The 20,575-nt window shown below is 39.1% G+C and overlaps 3 protein-coding genes across 5 annotated transcripts; all 3 read right to left on the bottom strand.

Annotated features, from left to right (window-relative positions):
• Nucleotides 1-495: 495 nt before the first annotated feature.
• On the bottom strand, nt 496-10,045 carry LOC149725512 (uncharacterized). 3 transcript variants are annotated; one of them, XM_089891302.1, is made up of 5 exons: nt 9,888-10,045; nt 8,465-9,811; nt 6,295-7,623; nt 832-6,118; nt 496-777 (listed from the first exon to the last, which is right to left on the bottom strand). In XM_089891302.1, exons 2-3 carry the CDS (start codon nt 9,649-9,651, stop codon nt 7,587-7,589), a joined length of 1,224 nt encoding a protein of 407 aa, XP_089747428.1. In that variant the 5' UTR covers nt 9,652-9,811; nt 9,888-10,045; the 3' UTR covers nt 496-777; nt 832-6,118; nt 6,295-7,586. The 3 variants fall into 3 exon arrangements, with proteins under 3 accessions (XP_089747428.1, XP_089747427.1, XP_089747426.1); XM_089891301.1 differs by lacking the exons at nt 8,465-9,811; nt 9,888-10,045 and having other exon boundaries at nt 6,295-7,586; XM_089891300.1 differs by lacking the exons at nt 496-777; nt 832-6,118; nt 6,295-7,623 and having other exon boundaries at nt 7,632-9,811.
• Nucleotides 3,723-5,837, bottom strand: LOC149725513 (uncharacterized). Its single transcript, XM_089891548.1, has 3 exons — nt 5,104-5,837; nt 4,616-4,763; nt 3,723-4,367 (listed from the first exon to the last, which is right to left on the bottom strand). The coding sequence occupies exons 1-3, from the start codon at nt 5,835-5,837 to the stop codon at nt 3,723-3,725; spliced, it is 1,527 nt and encodes a 508-aa protein (XP_089747674.1).
• An 8,451-nt stretch (nt 10,046-18,496) lies between the features above and the next one.
• LOC149725511 (uncharacterized) lies at nt 18,497-20,567 on the bottom strand. Its single transcript, XM_089891308.1, has 2 exons — nt 19,429-20,567; nt 18,497-19,057 (listed from the first exon to the last, which is right to left on the bottom strand). The coding sequence occupies exon 1, from the start codon at nt 20,308-20,310 to the stop codon at nt 19,435-19,437; it is 876 nt and encodes a 291-aa protein (XP_089747434.1). The 5' UTR covers nt 20,311-20,567; the 3' UTR covers nt 18,497-19,057; nt 19,429-19,434.
• Nucleotides 20,568-20,575: the final 8 nt, after the last annotated feature.

The following is a 20,575-nucleotide window of genomic DNA, read 5'->3' as shown; positions in this document are numbered from 1 at the left end:
AAAGCTTTAATCCCTATACCCCTTGAATTTCATGAGATAATACATGAATGCCTACTGCTCCACAGTCAACGATGGCGACTAGAACCCGTTTTGTCGGATACTTTAAATTTGCTTTTGATCGATCCCAGTCGACCGTGTAGTAAAAGGGTATATTAATATAGTAGGGTGGAGGATATGGTAGTAATCAAAGAACATTCAAAGAATTATAAACCGTATTCTCACGACTCCCATGGACTGTTGTTAATTGTTTAAAACACGATCAAGATATTAAGATATTATGTGTTAAAGGTGTCCCATCTTCCCCTACTCTTCTATATTAAACTAATTAGTTTAAGCCGTGCTTATTCATTAGATCTTAGATCTCTTGTCATTTTTCCCTTTTAGGTATTTGGCCGACGATTTGGAAAACATAATTTGTATTTATTTCTTACTAATATTAATACTAACACATTATAAATATTTACCCTCTTCAAAAACTATAACCAATAAGACCTCTGAGTTAGAGTAATTGTCGTTAGGCATTTTTTAAGATAAGATACATGACTTTAACTTAATTAGGTTGTTACTTTTACAGGTGAATATGCAGCTACTATCATTCACCGGGTCCTAAAACGATAGTACATATAGTTAAAGCTTTTTCGTAGTTATAAACTTACTTTCGTTCATTTGTGGAATTTTCTGTTGGTCAGGTCTAGGACTACCCCACATCGCATTAGTAGTTTCAGTGAGGACGATGAGTCCGATGAGAAGCAAAAGTAGAAGTGCTGACTTGTTCATCTGCAATAAAACATAATTACTACTAGCCGTACAAAGAGCAAATCAGTTACTCACTTTATTTCTTTTGAAGAACTGATGAAATATTGCAAAACTCAGCGCTTTTTATAAGTAGCGTTGTCTGATTGTTTCCGATGCATCTGCTGTCAGGAGTAAAATCTCTTCTTTTCAATAAAATTCCCCTTTTTCAATAAATCTTTTCTTCTCAATAAATGCGGCGCACGATTTCTTGGATTCGGTTCCACTGATGAGTTCTTGTGTAAGGCATGATACGCCTGATAAACAACGAAATTCGATTGCAACGTTTAAAAAGTGAGCTCCAAACGTGCTCAGTACCAAACGCAAAGACTGCACCAAGTTTTTGTTTCAGGAATTTGTATATTTTTATAAATAAACGTTTATACATTTTATTAGAAGGGTGTTTTGTTCCAAACACACCGTGCCCGCTTACGAGATACCACGAATGTACCTATAGTAGAACAGATACTCCCACTCACAATAGTAGCAGCGATTACACCTGTCAGGAATACCAAAACGTATAAAAACTTTTATTAAGTCGTGACAACATAGAACAAAACTGATTGAACGTCATTTAAACTGTTTATTACACCAGCTAGAACATTAGTTAGTGATCGTTGACGTTGTTTTAATGACTTCCCTTTAAGTTTCTGGTTAATTCTCTCTTTCTTTCTGTTTGCAACAGAGAGCGTTCATCCAAAGTTTTAAACGTTTATTTGCTTCTTAATTCTCTTAACGCAGTTTCGACGCTCTTAAAGATTTCCCGTCTAGACATGACTACGTGTTGAAACGGTTTCCATGTAAGGATGAACTTAAACACGCGAGTATCGTCTGTTACATTAAAAGAGTATGAGACACTTTATTTTAACAAGCAAAATTAATATGATTTAAATGATACTTTGGGTATGGCAAGCAATCAAGGAATGTTCAACATTAGCGTTCAAGCAGAGTGGCGTTAGCAAAAGGAGTTTTCCAGTTGTGATACCTTTTAAATTACAATGCAAATTTTAAGCCCCTCATTCAAACAGAATAGGAAAAAAGATTAAAACTGGAAACTTAAAACAGCACGAACGCAGATGTTATTTATGTTGTGGACACGCCTCCGGGCACACCCCCGACAAGGGCGCACTTGCATGCCGTAGCCACGTGATCTGCGCAATGTGCCGCAATCAGCGTGGTTCGCACTTGCATGCCTTAGTCACGTGATTTGCCCTGCGCAATGTGCCGCAGTCAGCGTGATTCATTATTAATTGTGTAGCTATGTAGTTATTTTGTGTAGGTATGTAGTTATTTGTGTCGCTATGTCGCAATTAAGTGCCCTATATATACGTGTGTGCTCGCCTTAGTTTTCATTCGCTATTCGAGCGTTTCATTCGCTATTCCAGCGTTTCACTGTGCGATTTGGCGTCTCAATACAAACCCAAGAACACAACAGAGTTATTGGCGACGAGGATGGGATCTTCAACCAACTGACCGAGGAACACGCAGTTTGGTATTGAAGACATTTCAGTTTGTCTAAAGATGGAACAAGTTACGAAGCCGTTTCCAGAACGGTTGAAACAACAACAAAGGTGTCATGATGTACTGCTGCCTTTGAGTTCATCCATCACATGGAATTTGGGCAAGAACGAAGAGGCCGAGAGGCCGGCAAAATATTAACGTGTCAAAATGACGACGCGAGCGAGAGGCAAACTTCTCAAATTATCAACGTGTCAAAATGTCTGACGCGGAGGTCGGGAGGCCAATTATCAAGGTGTCAAAATCACCGACAACCAGCCAGCGCAACTACAGCCAAGTCCAGAAAGAGACTATTTCTATAATCTTCGCGCTAAAGAAATTTTATCAATACGAGATTGAACATTACCGGTTGGGGATGATGCAGACTTTGACGAGGAGGAAAGTGCGCAAGTCACTTACAGTTTGTGCAATTACCAGTCGAAGCGTTACGCAAGTTTAAACCACCGATTCTACAATACTGATGAGTGGTTAAAAGAATTCGAGCATTTCGGCTACCCACACACTATTGTTTTGGGCAATGCTCGGGCTTTTATGCCTGCTGAGTTTCAACACAGAGGGGCATCGTTCACTTGACGGGAGCACCACATTTCCCTGCAACAAATGGCGCTGCGGAGAGATTGGTCAATGAAGTCTCCCAAACCCCCCTGCAGACGCATTATCAAGAGTTTCTCCTTCAATACAGGCGTATTCCCAACGCTAGTGGATTTTCACCGAGTGAACTTCCAAACGGCAGACAACTCCGAACAAAAATTGATACTCTGTTACCTTCACCAGCACACGTGATGCAAGGTAGCCAAACGAAGCCGATTCAAAAGTCCCAAGGATACCACCTCAATTGAAAGTTGGCGATCCAGGTTATGCGTTATACCTGGTGTGGCTGCGGCTGAAAGTTTTATTCAGCTGTGTTTAAAACAGATCCTCCACTCTCAAGAATTACGCGCTTCGTTCTGGCTTCAACTTATATTTTCCAAAGCATAATAGCGGTAACTAGAAAAATGAAATAAACCAGTATAAATAACGAGTAACAGATTAGCGAACACCAGAAATATACACACAAGATTACCTGCAATGAATTGGAGTGGCTAAAATAGAGATCTGCCTGCCGTCCCGTCACTCATAAAAAGGTCAAACTAAACGGTTACACGAGTGAACAAAACGGGAGAAAAAAGGCGACGTAACATAGAGTGAGTATAACAAACATAAACGAGAACAGCGCCACCATTTTATACCGTGCAGCTACATGGCTTCCCAAAATGCTTAACTTTACATACAATTGAAAAGATTACGCATTTTCTAACTCATACGAACGTACGCAATAAAAACACCACACACGGTTTTAGAACTAAAGTGGCTCCTCGTCGGGGAATTACCACAATTTAAACGAAGTGAATAAATAACTCAAAATACTTAATTTAGGTGGAGGTATTTACTCCTTCTGATATAAGCAAAATAAGTTTTTGAATGGGCCGAACAACGACTGATGCCGACTTCATTCTTTTTCCATCTTTGTCCAGCAAATCATTGCTGACGAGAACTCGAACCGACCGAACCAGGTTATCACTTCCTGGGAACGTGTCTAGTACCCTTCCCATCTTCCACTTGTTACGAGTAATATTTTCTTCCACGACCAGTACGATATCCCCTTCCATCAAGTTCGTAGATTTAGTTGGCCACTTCGTTCTTTTCTGCAGGGTAAGGATGTATTCCTTCCTCCATCTCTTCCAGAACTCGTTCGCCAAATGTTGAACTCGTCTCCATCGCGCTTTCACGTACATGTCTGCTTTCTGAAAGATGCCTGGAGGTGGCATGAGTACCTGGTTTTTAAATGTCAATAAATGGTTCGGGGTTAATGGTTCGGGTGCTCCTTCTTCGTTCAATAGGTCTGTTGTCAACGGTCTACAGTTCACGATGTTTTCTACCTCGACCATTATCGTTCGCAATCCTTCGTAATCGAGTTGCGTAGAATTATGTTGTAGTACGCTTTGTAGAGAATTTCGCACCGTGCGGATTTGACGCTCCCATATACCACCCATGTTGCTAGCGTGTGGTGGATTGAACTGAAAATGAAAATAGTCACAATTTTTTTTAATTAAAACTTTGAGATTGCTTCTTGATCCATATCGTTTAAACAGCTCCTCAACTCGTTGCAAGCTCCAACTAGATTTGTGGCGCAATCCGAGCGAAGTTAAAGAATTGGACCACGCCGACAAAGGAATCTGCGCAAAGCATTTAAAAATGAGCTCGTATCTAAGGAAATTGCGGTCTCAATGTGGATAGCTCGGGAACATAAACACGTAAATAAAACACCATAACGTTTCAGTGTAGAACGTCTCTCCTTGATGAGGAATGGACCAAAGTAATCTACAGCGCTGTAAACAAAGGGTGCTGTCGGTGTCATTCGGTCCGAGGGAAGATCGCCCATTTTCTGCGTGGCTGGTGTCCTGCGAATTTTTCTACAAATAACACATTTAGTGATGTAGTGAGATACACATGAAGAACTTCCGATAATCCACCATCCATTTTGCCTGATATGATTTTGAGTAATCCCGCGGCCCATGTGGTTAATGTCTTTATGATAATGTCGTTTGAGTAATCCCGCGGCCCATGTGGTTAATGTCTTTATGATAATGTCGTATTATCAACGATGTTACGTGCGATTTTTGAGGAAGAATTTTAGGATGCTTCATTTCATACTTCAGAGACGAACGCCGAAGTCTACCACCAATTCGAAGAATCCCGTCTTCGTCCAAAAACGGATCCAACCTATATAATGAACTCGTTTTTCTTACATACCTTGAACGTGGGAAGGGCTCAGTCATATCGTCTTTTCGTCCCACTTTTGAAATAGATGCAATCTCGACAGAAAAATGTTCTCGCTGCAAATTCCGAATGATTAAATTTTCTGCCCTTTTTAACAAGTCCACGTTGACGTTTGGGATAGGTTGAGTTTTCCGCAAAATTCCAATGTACACCATACAGTTAGCAACCGCTCTTTTTGTTCGAAACCAATCTGAAAAATACTCCAATCTAATTAGTTCAAAGTTATTTGGCTCCAATTTTCGTTCGGTTGAATAAAAGGAGGTTGCTTTCCGCATTTCTGACTGGAGATGGAGTTCTAGTTCAATGTTAGTACGGTATTTAACCTCGTTGCTGTAAACTATTTCTTTCTGCCATAAGAATGAGGGTCCGCTCATCCACATCGAATCTGAAGTTAGTTGAGAAGGACGCATTCCTCTGCTAGCTAGATCACTAGGGTTCTCTCTCCCGTTCACATAAAACCAGGATTTTGGATTGGTCGCGTCCCGAATCTGCTGAACTCTGTTAGCTACAAAGATGTTAAACCGCTTTGCGTCATTGTTAATATAGCCCAATACAATTTTACTGTCTACCCAGAAAATGTCGGAGTAGTTACTGTAGTGCAGATTGCGTTTTAGGTAAGCACTGACTCTTGCTGAAACGACAGCTGCAGTCAATTCCAGACGAGGAATTGTCATCTGTTCTAGAGGTGCTACTCGTGATTTCCCCATTATAAAAGAGCAATGTACTTTACCGCAGTCGTCTATCAAACGTAAATACGAGCACTGCCCGTATCCGTCAAAACTCGCGTCTGAAAAATGGTGTACCTCTATTGTTTTCACTGTTCCGAAATCTTTTGGGTGAAAGCATCGCTTGATCTCTAGCTGTTCCACTTGAGCGATCTCGTTTTTCCATCGGTCCCATCTGATACGAAGGTGATCTGGTATTGGATCATCCCAATCCGCTTTGTCTTTGCACAATTCCTGTAATATCTTTTTCCCTTCTAAAACAACTGGAGAAAGAAAAGAAAGTGGATCGTATATTGAACAAACAGTGGAAAGAATGTTTCTTCTTGTAGGGGGCTTATCGTTTATCTCGCACAGCGCTCATCAGAAGACACACTTTTTAAAACTTTTCGATTATTGCTGATGATTTTGTGGAGCTGCAAACCAGCTTTCTCACAAACACCTTTAGCTTGGTGTATGACATCAATTGCTTCCTCAGGGGTTGCTACAGATAAGAGACGTCATCTACATAAAAATTATCGCGAATAAAGTTCGCCGCTTTACTGCCAAATTCTTCTTCCCCATCATCGGCTGCTCGTTTAAGTCCAAAATTGGCGATCCCTGGCGAGCTTACAGCACCAAACAAATGTACCTTCATTCGATGTTCCACTATAGGTTTTTGCATATCGCCATCTTTCCACCGCAAGAATCTCAGAAGATCTCGATCTATTCGTTTCACGTAGAACTGGTGGAACATGGATTTTATATCCATCATCACGGCCACATTCTCTTTTCTGAAACGAATAATAACGCCCATTAAGTTGTTAAGCAAGTCTGGACCCTGTAACAAGTTACTATTTAGTGATGTTCCTTGATATTCGGCTGAACAATCAAACACAACTCTTATCTTTCCAGGTTTCTTTGGGTGATATACTCCTGTATGTGGTACATAGTTCACCATTGCAATAGGCTCCGAACCAATATCGTCGGTCGCCTCCTCAGCACACTCCAGAATTACATCTTTCATGAAAATTTTGTAATCGTTGTAGTACGAAGAACAGCGTTGAAACCTGCGCTTAAGTTGCGACAGTCGTTTAATGGCAAGACCTTTATTGTTAGGCAATCGAACCTCTCTAGATTTTAATGGCAATGGCATTTCATAATGTCCATCTGAACGCTGTTCTATGTTCCTCGTAATTATATCGATGAACTTTCGATCGTCGATTGACATCGTTTCAAGCGAATTATCTTCTAAAAAATCCCTTTCCAGGCTTTGTCTAATTGTATTGGGATTAAGAATTTCCTTAGTGTTCACTTTCCTTACAATTTGTGTCCGATTTACGCTTTGGTGCATAAAGCATCTGTGGACCACCGCTTTATTTTCTTGGATCACGTGATCTTTACAAACCGTTCCGACGATACCCCACCCTAGAATTGATCGTTGAGCATATGGCTCGTCTTCTCCGCCAGAAACTACGTCCCGAGGTTTTATAGCGCTTGGTATGTTGCTACCAATTAAAAGCCCGATTTCAATCCCCGGTTGGAAAGGAATCAGCTCACCTGCAATTTTTCGCAAATGTTCCCATTGTAGAGCTGTTTCACGGCGTGGTATCTGGCTTGGGTTGGCGGGTATCTCTGGTCTCGTAAAAACTGAAGGAACTGCGATGCTGATTGATCGATCGTAGCTCATCACTTCCAAGTCTCGTACACGACAACTGATTATGGGTGCGTTTCCTTTATACATGGTGGACAGACTCAGATGGGTTTTTGTCCCCAACGCTCCCAGTTGCATCTGCAGGTTCTCAGATATAAATGATTTATTAGATTGCGTCTAGGATACAATATGTTAGAACTTCTTTTTGGGACGCGTTACCGTTTCGTACCCACACAGGAACAATCATCGCATTATCGCAACATGGCTCATTGCCTATCATTTCACAAACTTGCGAACAAAGGTTACTGACTGATGACCCTGGGTTTCGATATATATGAAGTGCGGTAAGATGTTTCTTTCCACATTGTCTGCACTCCACTCTTTGCGGGCAAAACCGGGCAATATGATCATCACTTATACCGCAACTATAACAGAGTCGTTCATGACGTAGGAACTCTATTTTGTTTGCTCGCGTCAACTTATCAAACTCCCTACAGTCATCTATGTGGTGTTTGGATTTACAGTATCGACATAGAAATTGGTGTAGATATTTTAAGGCGTCGTTGATCGTTTTGCATGTCATTGGTACGCACCTAAAAACATTTTGCGTTGCTCGTTTTGTCATATGACCTGGGTCGGTTGGGATTTTCGTGTCCACATGCAATATCTTGCAGTTCGGGTATATTTTCACGCTCAGCTTGTTCATGAATAAAGGACACAAGGTATTCGAAAGGGGGATAATCATCGTACTTAGACTCAGTTTTATACTGTCGAAGGTATTCTCGCCATTGTCTAATCATTTGAGAAGGCAGCCGAGCAAGAACTTCGTTACTTTCTTGCGGGAAATCGAGTATTTTAAGATTGTATATTTAGGAAATCGGAATATTTACGAATGCCAACGGGATCGTTTGCCCTGATTGTGGGCCACCGACTGAGTTTATCCGTAAAAGCTTTACTAACGATACTATCGTTTCCATACCTCTGTTTCAAACGCTGCTTGGCTTCTTCATATGCGTCTTCTGTTTGCAAGAGCAGAAATCCTTCCACCAAACACTTCGGTTCTCCGGATAGATGTTGACCCAACAGGTTTAGCTTTTCGGCAATGCAACTTGATTTTGACTCCACGAGTGCATTGAACGCCGTCTCCCACGCTGGGTACTTTAACGCATCCCCGGAAAATACATCGATTTTAACTTTTGGAAGTCTGTAACTCTGTTGGATAGAATGATTGTTATTTGAAGTTGAGGGCATCGACTTAATATAATTAGGTACGGAAGGGGTGAATAATTGTCTACTATTACTACCAACTGCCGCCTTGGAGGCAGGTATAAATGATGCGGCGTCAACACGAAAGCTTGGTCGGGGACTGGCAAATGTACTTCTTTCCTTTGGTTGGGTCGCGTTCGCAAAATACCGATCCAACTTTTCTGTTGGTTGCTCAACAGCAACGCTTTTCGTGGCCTCATTATAATCGACGTCGGTCACGCCGTAAGGATTTTCGCTCAGGGCGGCGTTTAAACAAGCGTCTGCACGTGCGCTGTGTGTCGCAATCGACTTGTTGAGTTCGAGAACCCTTCGAGCGTGCTCGTTTTCTAGCTCAGAAACTCTAAGATTCTGAGATTCTTTAACATAATTAAGCTCTTCTCGTAGGGCTGCAATTTCTTCCTGGTGTTTGTATCGTTCCTTCTTCAATTTGGAATCTAAACCAACAGATGATAATTTAGAGACGCTTGAACGATTTGACGACAACTCTTGTGTAATTTGCTTGATGGCGTCTCTAGCATTTTCCGACAGTTTAGAGACGGTTTCATTTACTTTGACTTTAGTACTCTGTATTCGTTCGTGCTGGTCTTTAAAACGTGCGTCCGCAAGTAGAGCTACAGTTAGGCTTTCAAATTTGCGTCTTTCGTCAAACAAGCACGACATTCTTCTTCGTATACAATGCTTGTCGTTTGTCATAACAAGAAGCTCTTCCACCTCTGAACACAATGCAACTAAAAGTTGTTCAGAGTTCGCTAAATCATACCTTAGCGATTTAACTTCATCTGCTTCGCAGCGAACATCTTTTCGACGCTGCGTGATGTGTTGTTCGTCAATAAGAAATGTTTCATCATGATCTTTAGGGCGGGTAGCGGAAACATCGACGAATTTACTTGCTTCACTCATGTTCACAATATCGGAACGGCAGTTATTGAAGTTAGATGCAGTTACTGTGGCTGCGGCTGAAAGTTTTATTCAGCTGTGTTTAAAACAGATCCTCCACTCTCAAGAATTACGCGCTTCGTTCTGGCTTCAACTTATATTTTCCAAAGCATAATAGCGGTAACTAGAAAAATGAAATAAACCAGTATAAATAACGAGTAACAGATTAGCGAACACCAGAAATAGACACACAAGATTACCTGCAATGAATTGGAGTGGCTAAAATAGGGATCTGCCTGCCGTCCCGTCACTCATAAAAAGGTCAAACTAAACGGTTACACGAGTGAACAAAACGGGAGAAAAAAAGGCGACGTAACATAGAGTGAGTATAACAAACATAAACGAGAACAGCGCCACCATTTTATACCGTGCAGCTCCAAAGAGCGAAAACCGAGGGTCGCTGGGTTCCTAAAACAAGTTTTTCCCCGAGGTCCAATCTGGCGCCGTCACATCGACCAACTTCGCGTTCGATACGGCTCCGACGATGATTTACAACCGGTGGAAGAAGAGCATTTTCTGCAAGCTCCGTCTCCAGAAGTGCACGTTCCAGACAGTCCGAACACTACAGCGACGAACTACCCACGAGAGATTTTATCTTCGGTTAAGAGGTGTTGTGGACACGCCTCCGGGCACACCCCCGACAAGGGCGCACTTGCATGCCGTAGCCACGTGATCTGCGAAATGTGCCGCAATCAGCGTGGTTCGCACTTGCATGCCTTAGTCACGTGATTTGCACTGCGCAATGTGCCGCAGTCAGCGTGATTCATTATTAATTGTGTAGCTATGTAGTTATTTGTGTCGCTATGTCGCAATTAAGTGCCCTATATATACGTGTGTGGTCGCCTTAGTTTTCATTCGCTATTCGAGCGTTTCATTCGCTATTCCAGCGTTTCACTGTACGATTTGGCGTCTCAATACAAACCCAAGAACACAACAGAGTTATTGGCGACGAGGATGGGATCTTCAACCAACTGACCGAGGAACACGCAGTTTGGTATTGAAGACATTTCAGTTTGTCTAAAGATGGAACAAGTTACGAAGTCGATTCCAGGACGGTTGAAACAACAACAAAGGTGTCATAATGTACTGCTGCCTTTGAGTTCATTCATCACATGGAATTTGGGCAAGAACGAAGAGGCCGAGAGGCCGGCAAAATATTAACGTGTCAAAATGACGACGCGAGCGAGAGGCAAACTTCTCAAATTATCAACGTGTCAAAATGTCTGACGCGGAGGTGGGGAGGCCAATTATCAAGGTGTCAAAATCACCGACAACCAGCCAGCGCAACTACAGCCAAGTCCAGAAAGAGGCTATTTCTATAATCTTCGCGCTAAAGAAATTTTATCAATACGAGATTGAACATTACCGGTTGGGGATGATGCAGACTTTGACGAGGAGGAAAGTGCGCAAGTCACTTACAGTTTGTGCAATTACCAGTCGAAGCGTTACGCAAGTTTAACCCACCGATTCGACAATACTGATGAGTAGTTAAAAGAATTCGAGCATTTCGGCTACCCACACACTATTGTTTTGGGCAATGCTCGGGCTTTTATGCCTGCTGAGTTTCAACACAGAGGGGCATCGTTCACTTGACGGGAGCACCACGTTTCCCTGCAACAAATGGCGCTGCGGAGAGATTGGTCAATGAAGTCTCCCAAACCCCCCTGCAGACGCATTATCAAGAGTTTCTTCTTCAATACAGGCGTATTCCCAACGCTAGTGGATTTTCACCGAGTGAACTTCTAAACGGCAGACAACTCCGAACAAAAATTGATACTCTGTTACCTTCACCAGCACACGTGATGCAAGGTAGCCAAACGAAGCCGATTCAAAAGTCCCAAGGATACCACCTCAATTGAAAGTTGGCGATCCAGGTTATGCGTTATACCTGGTCCAAAGAGCGAAAACCGAGGGTCGTTGGGTTCCTGAAACAAGTTTTTCCCCGAGGTCCAATCTGGCGCCGTCACATCGACCAACTACGCGTTCGATACGGCTCCGACGATGATTTACAACCGGTGGAAGAAGAGCATTTTCTGCAAGCTCCGTCTCCAGAAGTGCACGTTCCAGACAGTCCGAACACTACAGCGACGAACTACCCACGAGAGATTTTATCTTCGGTTAAGAGGTGTTGTGGACACGCCTCCGGGCACACCCCCGACAAGGGCGCACTTGCATGCCGTAGCCACGTGATCTGCGCAATGTGCCGCAATCTGCGTGGTTCGCACTTGCATGCCTTAGTCACGTGATTTGCCCTGCGCAATGTGCCGCAGTCAGCGTGATTCATTATTAATTGTGTAGCTATGTAATTATTTTGTGTAGCTATGTCGCAATTAAGTGCCCTATATATACGTGTGTGGTCGCCTTAGTTTTCATTCGCTATTCGAGCGTTTCATTCGCTATTCCAGCGTTTCACTGTACGATTTGGCGTCTCAATACAAACCCAAGAACACAACAATTTACATCCACATAATCGTAGACGGTAGACGTACACTGCGCAGTCGTCGTGAAATGAAACTGAGGACGAACAGAATCAAATACACACGCGATGAAAATCAGCCACGCATACCAAACAAAGAAGAAAAGAATCGCATCGGCATCGGAAAACAATGGGGAGTAAATAACGCCACTTTTTACAGTGACACTCTATATTCTATGCAGTTGTATAAAGATATATAAATATATATTTAGAGAGATAGATAGAGAGAGAGAGAGGGCAATTAACGCCTTTGTGATATATAACCTATATATTCGCATGTACAAACAATTTATTTTCGTAAGGTAAGAATCTGGGCTGTGAATCATGCCCGATATTACAACATTTTGTTTAAACAAGAGGGCCAAGCTTTAATAAATGGGCACATATAATTTAAACGTTAATATAGATGATATTAGTCGTGGAAACAACGAGTGGTCTTATGATACTATTGTGTTTCCAAAATCGAGCAAACACATTTACCTTTCAATGTGTTTAGACAATTATGTTTTGTTGCAAGCGATACGCAGCTTATATTTACTCTGTCAAACATCTTTAGGAAAAATATATAAAAACATGTTATAACATGTTGCAAATAAACCTGTTGGGAAGAATTGAAGCTTCGGTAAAAAATAAGTGTAAGTACGCTTTGAACAACTCATGTACCATGTGTTAACATACAAACTTACACTAGTTAACCTTTAAGTCGTCGCTTAAAGATGTTTGTTTTGTGAATTTGGATAAACCGTGATCAGGTAGTATTTTATGATTTATTGCGAGTCGTAAGCTGAAAGAGCGAAGAAACGAGAGAGGCGGTGTTTATACGGAAGGAAGATAACGATAGGAAAAAAGCATTAGTCTACGCTTCGGCGCACACACGCTAAATGTGCTGCTTTAAATCTGAAAATTTGGTCTAGCAACTATAAATATATATATCATGATTTAACTTCATTCAACAGATTAAAGAATAAATGATATAATTGGGAATTAAACTACATTTTAAGTACGAATTAGCGCCTTAAACATACATAAATGTAATTGGTAATTTTAGTTAGGCGATCATATGCAGTAGCGTTTATAAAACTATGCTTAGTTTAAAATACTTTATAGAGTACAATCATTTAAATAAAGTCTTAGGTTCATTTTGAATTAGGGACATTTGATCAAACACTAAAGTAATGGTTAATTAGTCGCTAATTATGTGATTTCAATTCTGAAAATTTGGTTCTAAAAATTATAAATATATATTACGTTTTGATTTCAATAAAGCGAATAAAGAATAAATGCTTACAAGATATCACGAATGTACCTATAGTAGAACAGATACTCCCACTCACAATAGTAGCAGCGATTACACCTGTCAGGAATACCAAAACGTATAAAAACTTTTATAAAGTCGTGACAACATAGAACAAAACTTATCGAATGTCATTTAAAGTGTTTATTACACCAGCTAGAACATTAGTTAGTGATCGTTGACGTTGTTTTAATGACTTCCCGTTGAGTTTCTGCTTAATTCTCCCTTTCTGTTTGCAACAGAGAGCGTCATCCAAAGTTTTAAACGTTTATTTGCTTCTTAATTCTCTTAACGCAGTTTCGACGCTCTTAAAGATTTCTCGTCTAGACATGACTACGTGTTGAAACGGTTGCTATGTAAGGATGAATCTATACACGCGAGTATCGTCTGTTGCATTAAAAGAGTATGAGACACTTTATTTTAACAACCAAAATTAATATGATTTAAATGATACTTTGGGTATGGCAAGCAATCAAGGAATATTCAACATTAGCGTTCAAGCAGAGTGGCGTTAGCAAAGGGAGTTTTCCAGTTGTGATACCTTTTAAATTACAATGCAAATTTTAAGCCCCTCATTCAAACAGAATAGGAAAAAAGATTAAACTGGAAACATAACTTAAAACAGCACGAACGCAAATGTTATTTACATTCACATAATCGTAGACGGTAGACGTACACTGTGCAGTCGTCGTGAAATGGAACTAAGAACGAACAGAATCAAATACACACGCGATGAAAATCAGCCACGCATACCAAACAAAGAAGAAAAGAATCGCATTGGCATCGGAAAACAATGGGGCGATTGCAGTTACTGTTTCGATACGTGGTTCGTTGATGCCTCTTTCAGATTGCTTAAAGCAGACTGCTTAAAAGCAGTTACGCGCTTTCGAGGCTCTCCTTTGTTGGTCCTTTATTTGCGGTAACTATAAAACAAATTAAAGCGAATAACTATACAACAATCGTCATTGCTAAGCAATCCACAAAATAACACCTGTAAATTAGGGTGTAGTCGCTAACAATTTTACAACGGAAAATGCATCACGCCTTTATGACGGTGTTACTCTTGAATATGAAAAAAACGATTTGTGGCTATGATGAAAAGAAAGAAGTTCGCTACAGCGAAAAAGAACAGGATACGTGGCTATGACGTAAAAGAAAATCTTCGCTGTAGCGTCAGTCAATGAATCAGAACGGAAGAGACTACTATTTAACAAAACTGCTAGGCCACTGCGGCAGTAACACCTTATAACAGACTAAAATTAAGTTCAACCAATTGTATGATAAGGGATATATAGGTTGGCGGAAGATAAGATATCTTTTCATTCAAATATTGCTTTTCGTAGTTATCGTAGCACCAAATGTTTACTGTATTTATTTACACAAGAAACGTACAACTCTGAGCACCAGATCAGGGGTTGATGAATGTGCACGGCCAGAAAACGACAGTCGTTATAATACTGATGTTCATACATCTCGTGCCAGCTGACGATTTACCCTGTATATTACTTTGTGGGTGTTTAGTTTTTAGGGGATTCTTTTAATTTTATATATGGGTAATAATTTGGACAGCCCATTATGAACCTCAATGTTGGAGCAATTGCCGTTAAGTGTCTTGCCCAAAGACACATACGCCCACAATAGTAGCAGCTACGAGCCTTGAACAATTGTATTAAGTAGAGCTTCCTACCAAATTAAGATTCGAATAACACTAAAAGTTTAATTTTTTCAACAAACATTTAATGTAAAATTGCGTATAACTATCAGTATTTAAACGCCCAAAAGCGCACTTTAAGAGTGTTGTTTATTGTTTAAAGCACTTAGAAAGTAGATTTTATCCAGAAACAATAGATTTTATCCAGAAACATGTATGTAACGTAGCCTCGCACGGCGGGCAACGAAAGTCGTTATAACACGACTATTTAATCTTACGGATTATTTTTTGGGTAGTTTGAGCCCAACTGATCGGTCTTAAAAATTATATTGCATGTTTATATATTCACTGAGTTTAAAGAAACAAAGAAGAGACTTGTACCAACGGTACACATACACGTACGGACTCTCGCCTTTTTCTAACGATGCAATCTGTTCACCGCGTTACGCTTCGTCAGATATCGGTCACGCTTGGTTAGCGATTGTTATTAGTACTTCTGCACTGTGGAGAAATACGACGCTATCGTGGGGTATCTGTATTACATGCAATATTGCTATGTTGATGCACTCTGGTGGATCAATAAGTTAATGTAATGTTACTGACTTACTCGTAAATGAGTCCGTTATAGTTTTGAACTACTTTATCTTTTGAGAATATAGTTTTTTACCGTTAAAGTTCAATCACCTATTTGCGCATCCTACGTGTTACAGCTTACAGGGAGGGCAAGACTGAATACTTGAACAGTGTTATAAAGTAACTATGTACTCTACAACTAGTTGTATTATATAATATAAAAAGTTCTATATACTGTCTGCTGAATTATTATAACATGACTTCATGGATGTGCTGTATTCCTGGGTGCCCAAGTGAAAAACCTTCAATGTCACTGTACAAGGTACCCAATAAAAAGTTTTGCAGCGGGGAAAAACATATTTGGGCCGATAAACTTGAACGAATTGTTAGAGGATGTCGAGATGATAAAAAAAAGCTTAATCAATTATACCAATCAGACTTGGTCAAAATTTGTGGTATTCATTTTGACGAACAAGACTTTATACTTGCACGTAAGTTTTTGTTTTGTATATTTTAAACTGTAGTATATTTTCTGCTTGTCAGGTGGAGTAAAAACGCTTAAAGTTGGTGCGATTCCTAAAAAGCTTATGGCAAAAGAATCAGTTTTAACAAAAGAAGAACACAGGAGAAAAAGAACATATTCTGAAGTTGAGAGTTCACCAGTGCCAGTTTATAAAGATCTAGCAGCTTTTATGAAAGCATGTACAAAATATTTTCATTTGAAAGAAGATTGGTCTACAAAGTTTATGGAAGGGAATGGCATATTATGTCTCACAAAGCATTCTGAGTTTTACCAGCCAGAGCATGAGCTATTTATCAACAGCCAATTTGAAGTTGACTATTATTATTATGGTTGGCAGGGCAAGATTAATTTTGATGTTCAGTGTTTTACAGTTGCTGTTTTTATTGCAAATGTAACAAAAATGAAGATATGTGCTGGATTAGACATTGAATATTCAAAATATTTTAATGAAGTTGTTCTACATTCAGTGAAGTGTAAACCAACACCATTTGGTGAACACTCTCAAGAGAAGGTTTTAGCAAAAAGGTATAGTTTCAGTTTAGTAAGGATCTTTCAGGGATGTTTTATGCCTTTATCAAATATTACAACACAACAAAAAATTGCAAGGATAGATTCATTTTAGAATATAGAAAAAAGACCCATAATTTGCATTAAATTGATGTTTTTATAGGAGTACATCTTGCGTTCTATCTGTTGTTCATGGTATTGATAATCACTGCGGGAGCTGTGTTGCCATGAATGCTAAGTTAAGAAAGAAAAAACAGGACAAGGAAAGCTATGAGAATCAAACCAAGAACATACCTTTGAAAAAGATTTCAAGTTCGAATTTGTCCAATAGAATAAAATATACAATTAAAGAAAAAAATATGATGTTAGTACTGTATATATATGTATATCGATAATATCAATTATCAATGTCAAATTATTTCAGAATACAAGATCTGGAGAAAAAAGTGGCTGATTTACTTGATGAAAAATCTTTGTATGTTTCCGTCACGGAAAACGACTATAACGATATCAATGACTGTTTTAATGAAGGTAAGTTGTTGATTGATTTATTATTACACTTTTCATACTATTGTTGGTTATTTTCAGTACAAAGTCAAGGGAAAGTTGATGATTTTCATCAATTGTTTTGGTCCGAACAGAAAAAACTAAACAAGCGCGAAAATAAAGGATATCGATTCCATCCCGAGTTAATGAGGTTTATATTTATTTTTGATAAATTACAAGCCACACTTACAAGATATTCCTAATTGCTGTTTAGATATGCGTTACTTCTTTATTCGCATAGTCGGAGAAGCTACTGCCTTTTAAAAGATTCTGGTATTCTTAAGCTACCTTCAGAAAGAACCCTGAGGAAGTACAGGTGTGTTTCTAACACACTGTAGCAAACAACCACTTACAAAAGTATTTAACAGAAATAACATGAAAAATGAAAGTGGAATCAATATTGATCTTTTAAAATCTCTGCACACTCCTGGTTCGATTGAAGACCACGATCACCAAGTTTCTGTTGTTTTTGATGAAATGTCCATTAAAGGTAACAAAGATTGAAGTTGGTTTGTGCAGTACTGACATTAGTGCTATATATACCGGTATGTAAATAAAAAAAAGAATTTGGAATATTATTACCTTCAGCTATAAACAATTACAGCCACCCACGAGTAAATATTTTTGATGTGCTAAGCTAAAAGATGTAAATAGAAAATATTCATTTGTTGTAGAAGAACTGGTCTTCCAGGCAAACTCTAAGAAGTTCATTGGTTTCGTTGATGGTATTGCTGTTGGAGAAAACATTAACCAGAGCAACAGTCTAGCCACACATGTTTTGGGTATTTATGTTAAAGGTTGGCAGTCTTTGAATTGACAAAAAATAATGTATAATAATACTAGTAATTTCTACCCAGGAATTACAAATAATGAAATTTCACATCTTGTTGGTCATTATGGTACAGATGGTCTAAATGCAAATATGCTTGCTGCTATTGTGTTAAATGTCATGGATCTTCTACACAGACTGTCAAATCTTTGGCCAATGGTGCTGATAGGTATGGATTTCTTTTACATGCTGTCTATATTAGAGTAAATCGGGATGTATAATAATAATGAATAAACGGTTGTAGTCCTAACTCAGCATTATTTTTTTGAGAGGCGTGTAAAGTTAACTATTGAATCATAAATTTCAGGTGATGGCTGTCATGTGAATCGATCTATGTTTTTGATTATTTCTGTTTCTGATGGTAGTCAAGATTTTAGAACAGTTCATCCAATAGACCCAAAAAGGTATGATAAGCTTTTATGTTGTATTTTTATTTAGGTGTTTGTATTTTTACATTTTCAGGTACTTGTACATGGTGAGCGACCCCAGTCATTTGATTAAAACAACACGCAACAATATTTTGGGAAGCAAGGCAGTAACTTTAGCACCGAGGTATTTGTGGAACAAGGGGGACATGACGTGGGATATTGTTAAAAACGTTTATCATGATGAATGCGACTCATCCAGTGAAAATCTCACAAAACTGCACAAGATAACGTTTCGTCACATCTATCCAAATAGTTTTGATAAAATGAAAGTAAGCCTTGCTGCTCAAGTCCTGTCTCGCACGGTGGGTAACTGCCTCAAAGAACACCAGCATCCTGTTATGAGTGAGTTTTTTCTGCTGATGGACAAATTTTTTGATATATGCAATAGCACAATTGGTCATAGAAATCCTAACATGGCACCATTTAAATCCTCTGTTGATGCCAGGCTTACATGGTTGGAAAATTCTTTTATTGCTTATTTTGACAATTGGGAGCAGAATATTGAAGACCGGGTGAAAAGAAATGGTGACAAATTTAGCAAACCTGAAAAAAAGAAAATGATTTTGTCAAGCGAAACTCTGGCGGGTTTAAAATTCACTGCCCGCTCGATTATTGGGATAGTAAGAGAATTGCTTGAAAGAGGAGCTAAATATGTGATCGTAAAACGAATTTCTCAAGATGTTTTAGAAGGCTTTTTTGGAAAAATAAGATCGCATGGACCCAACCGTAATCCAAACAGAGTTCAGTTTGCAGAAAGAGCAAATGCAGCAAATGTAATTAAATCTATTAAGCTGTCTTCCGGTTTCAATGTTAAATCATAAGTGGTATTGTTATAAAACTGTTAAAATAGGTAATGTAATATTTTGATTTATAGTGGTATGTCTTGGCTTACAATCATTACATTGAACATCCACCTTTTTTTACTTTGAACTTTGTAATAAATCATCTCGAAATGATGTCCGTTGTCCTTTGCCACTACTTTGCTTCTTGCTTGCAGTAAACAAATTTGTAAAGTGCTTTGCGAATGCATGGCCTCTAAATCGAACATACTTTTGAAGCATGCCTTCCAATAGTTTCATTTGAACCTCATATTCTTGGACTTCGTGCAGTTGTTCTATTTTTGTTTCAACCTGTTCCATCCCAATTTCCTCCAAAAGTTGTGAAGTTACTAGCTCAGCATCCAGTTCAGTTTTGGTAAGAGACAGCAATTGTTTTACTTTTTTTTCCATTTCAACAAAAAAGAATACACCAATTTCATTTAAATGCCAAAGATGATCGGTGCTTGGCTCTTTAAGTGCGTGATAGAAAGTTTCTTTAGTGCGATGAAACAGAGTTCTTACCATTCTTCCACCCACGTAACTGGCTAATTCAACTTCAACTTTTGTTAATTCAGTTGTATTTAAAATTTGTTTGGATATTTTGCATAATCGATATTGCATTAAATGTGATAATAAATTTATCAACAAGCTTCTTAGGTCAATTGGAAGATCAGATTTTAGCAATTGAATGTAACATTTTGAAAATTGGTTTGCTGTTTTGTTCGAATTGTAGAGTAAAACAATATTCTTTACATAACTTTGGTTGAAAACTTCAATGTTGTAATTTGGAAAAACGGATTTTAATGTGTTAATTGAAATTTCTACAAACTGCATTAATTTTGCTTCAGTTAGTAGTTCAAATTGTTTTTTTGACTTCGGACTCCGCTTTTTCTTTTTTATGGTTGGTGATGTGTCCTCAAAGTCTACTATCAGCACTGTTTCCAATATCTCGTCAAGATTTTCCGCCAATTCATCCATGTTAATTATTATTATTACTCTTACTTATATAATATAGATTAAAGATACCTGTTGGTACAATATGGTGCTGAACATAAAGCTTACAACCTATTGAATTCCATTATTATTGTTATTATTATTACTGATGCTTGCAATGTTTGTCGTCGCGGCCGATACCTGATCAAGCGTGACGCGGTGAACAGATGACATTTTAGAGGCGTAAATTTATAACGGGGAATTACCACATTCCGAACGTGTATGTGTACCGTTGCTTGTACACAACACA

This window comes from Ciona robusta, chromosome 13 (genome assembly GCF_009617815.1).
Source record: "Ciona robusta chromosome 13, ASM961781v2".
Taxonomy (NCBI): Eukaryota; Metazoa; Chordata; class Ascidiacea; order Phlebobranchia; family Cionidae; genus Ciona; species Ciona robusta.
Note: the sequence above shows the minus strand (reverse complement) of the source record. Positions and strands in the feature narration are given on the sequence as shown.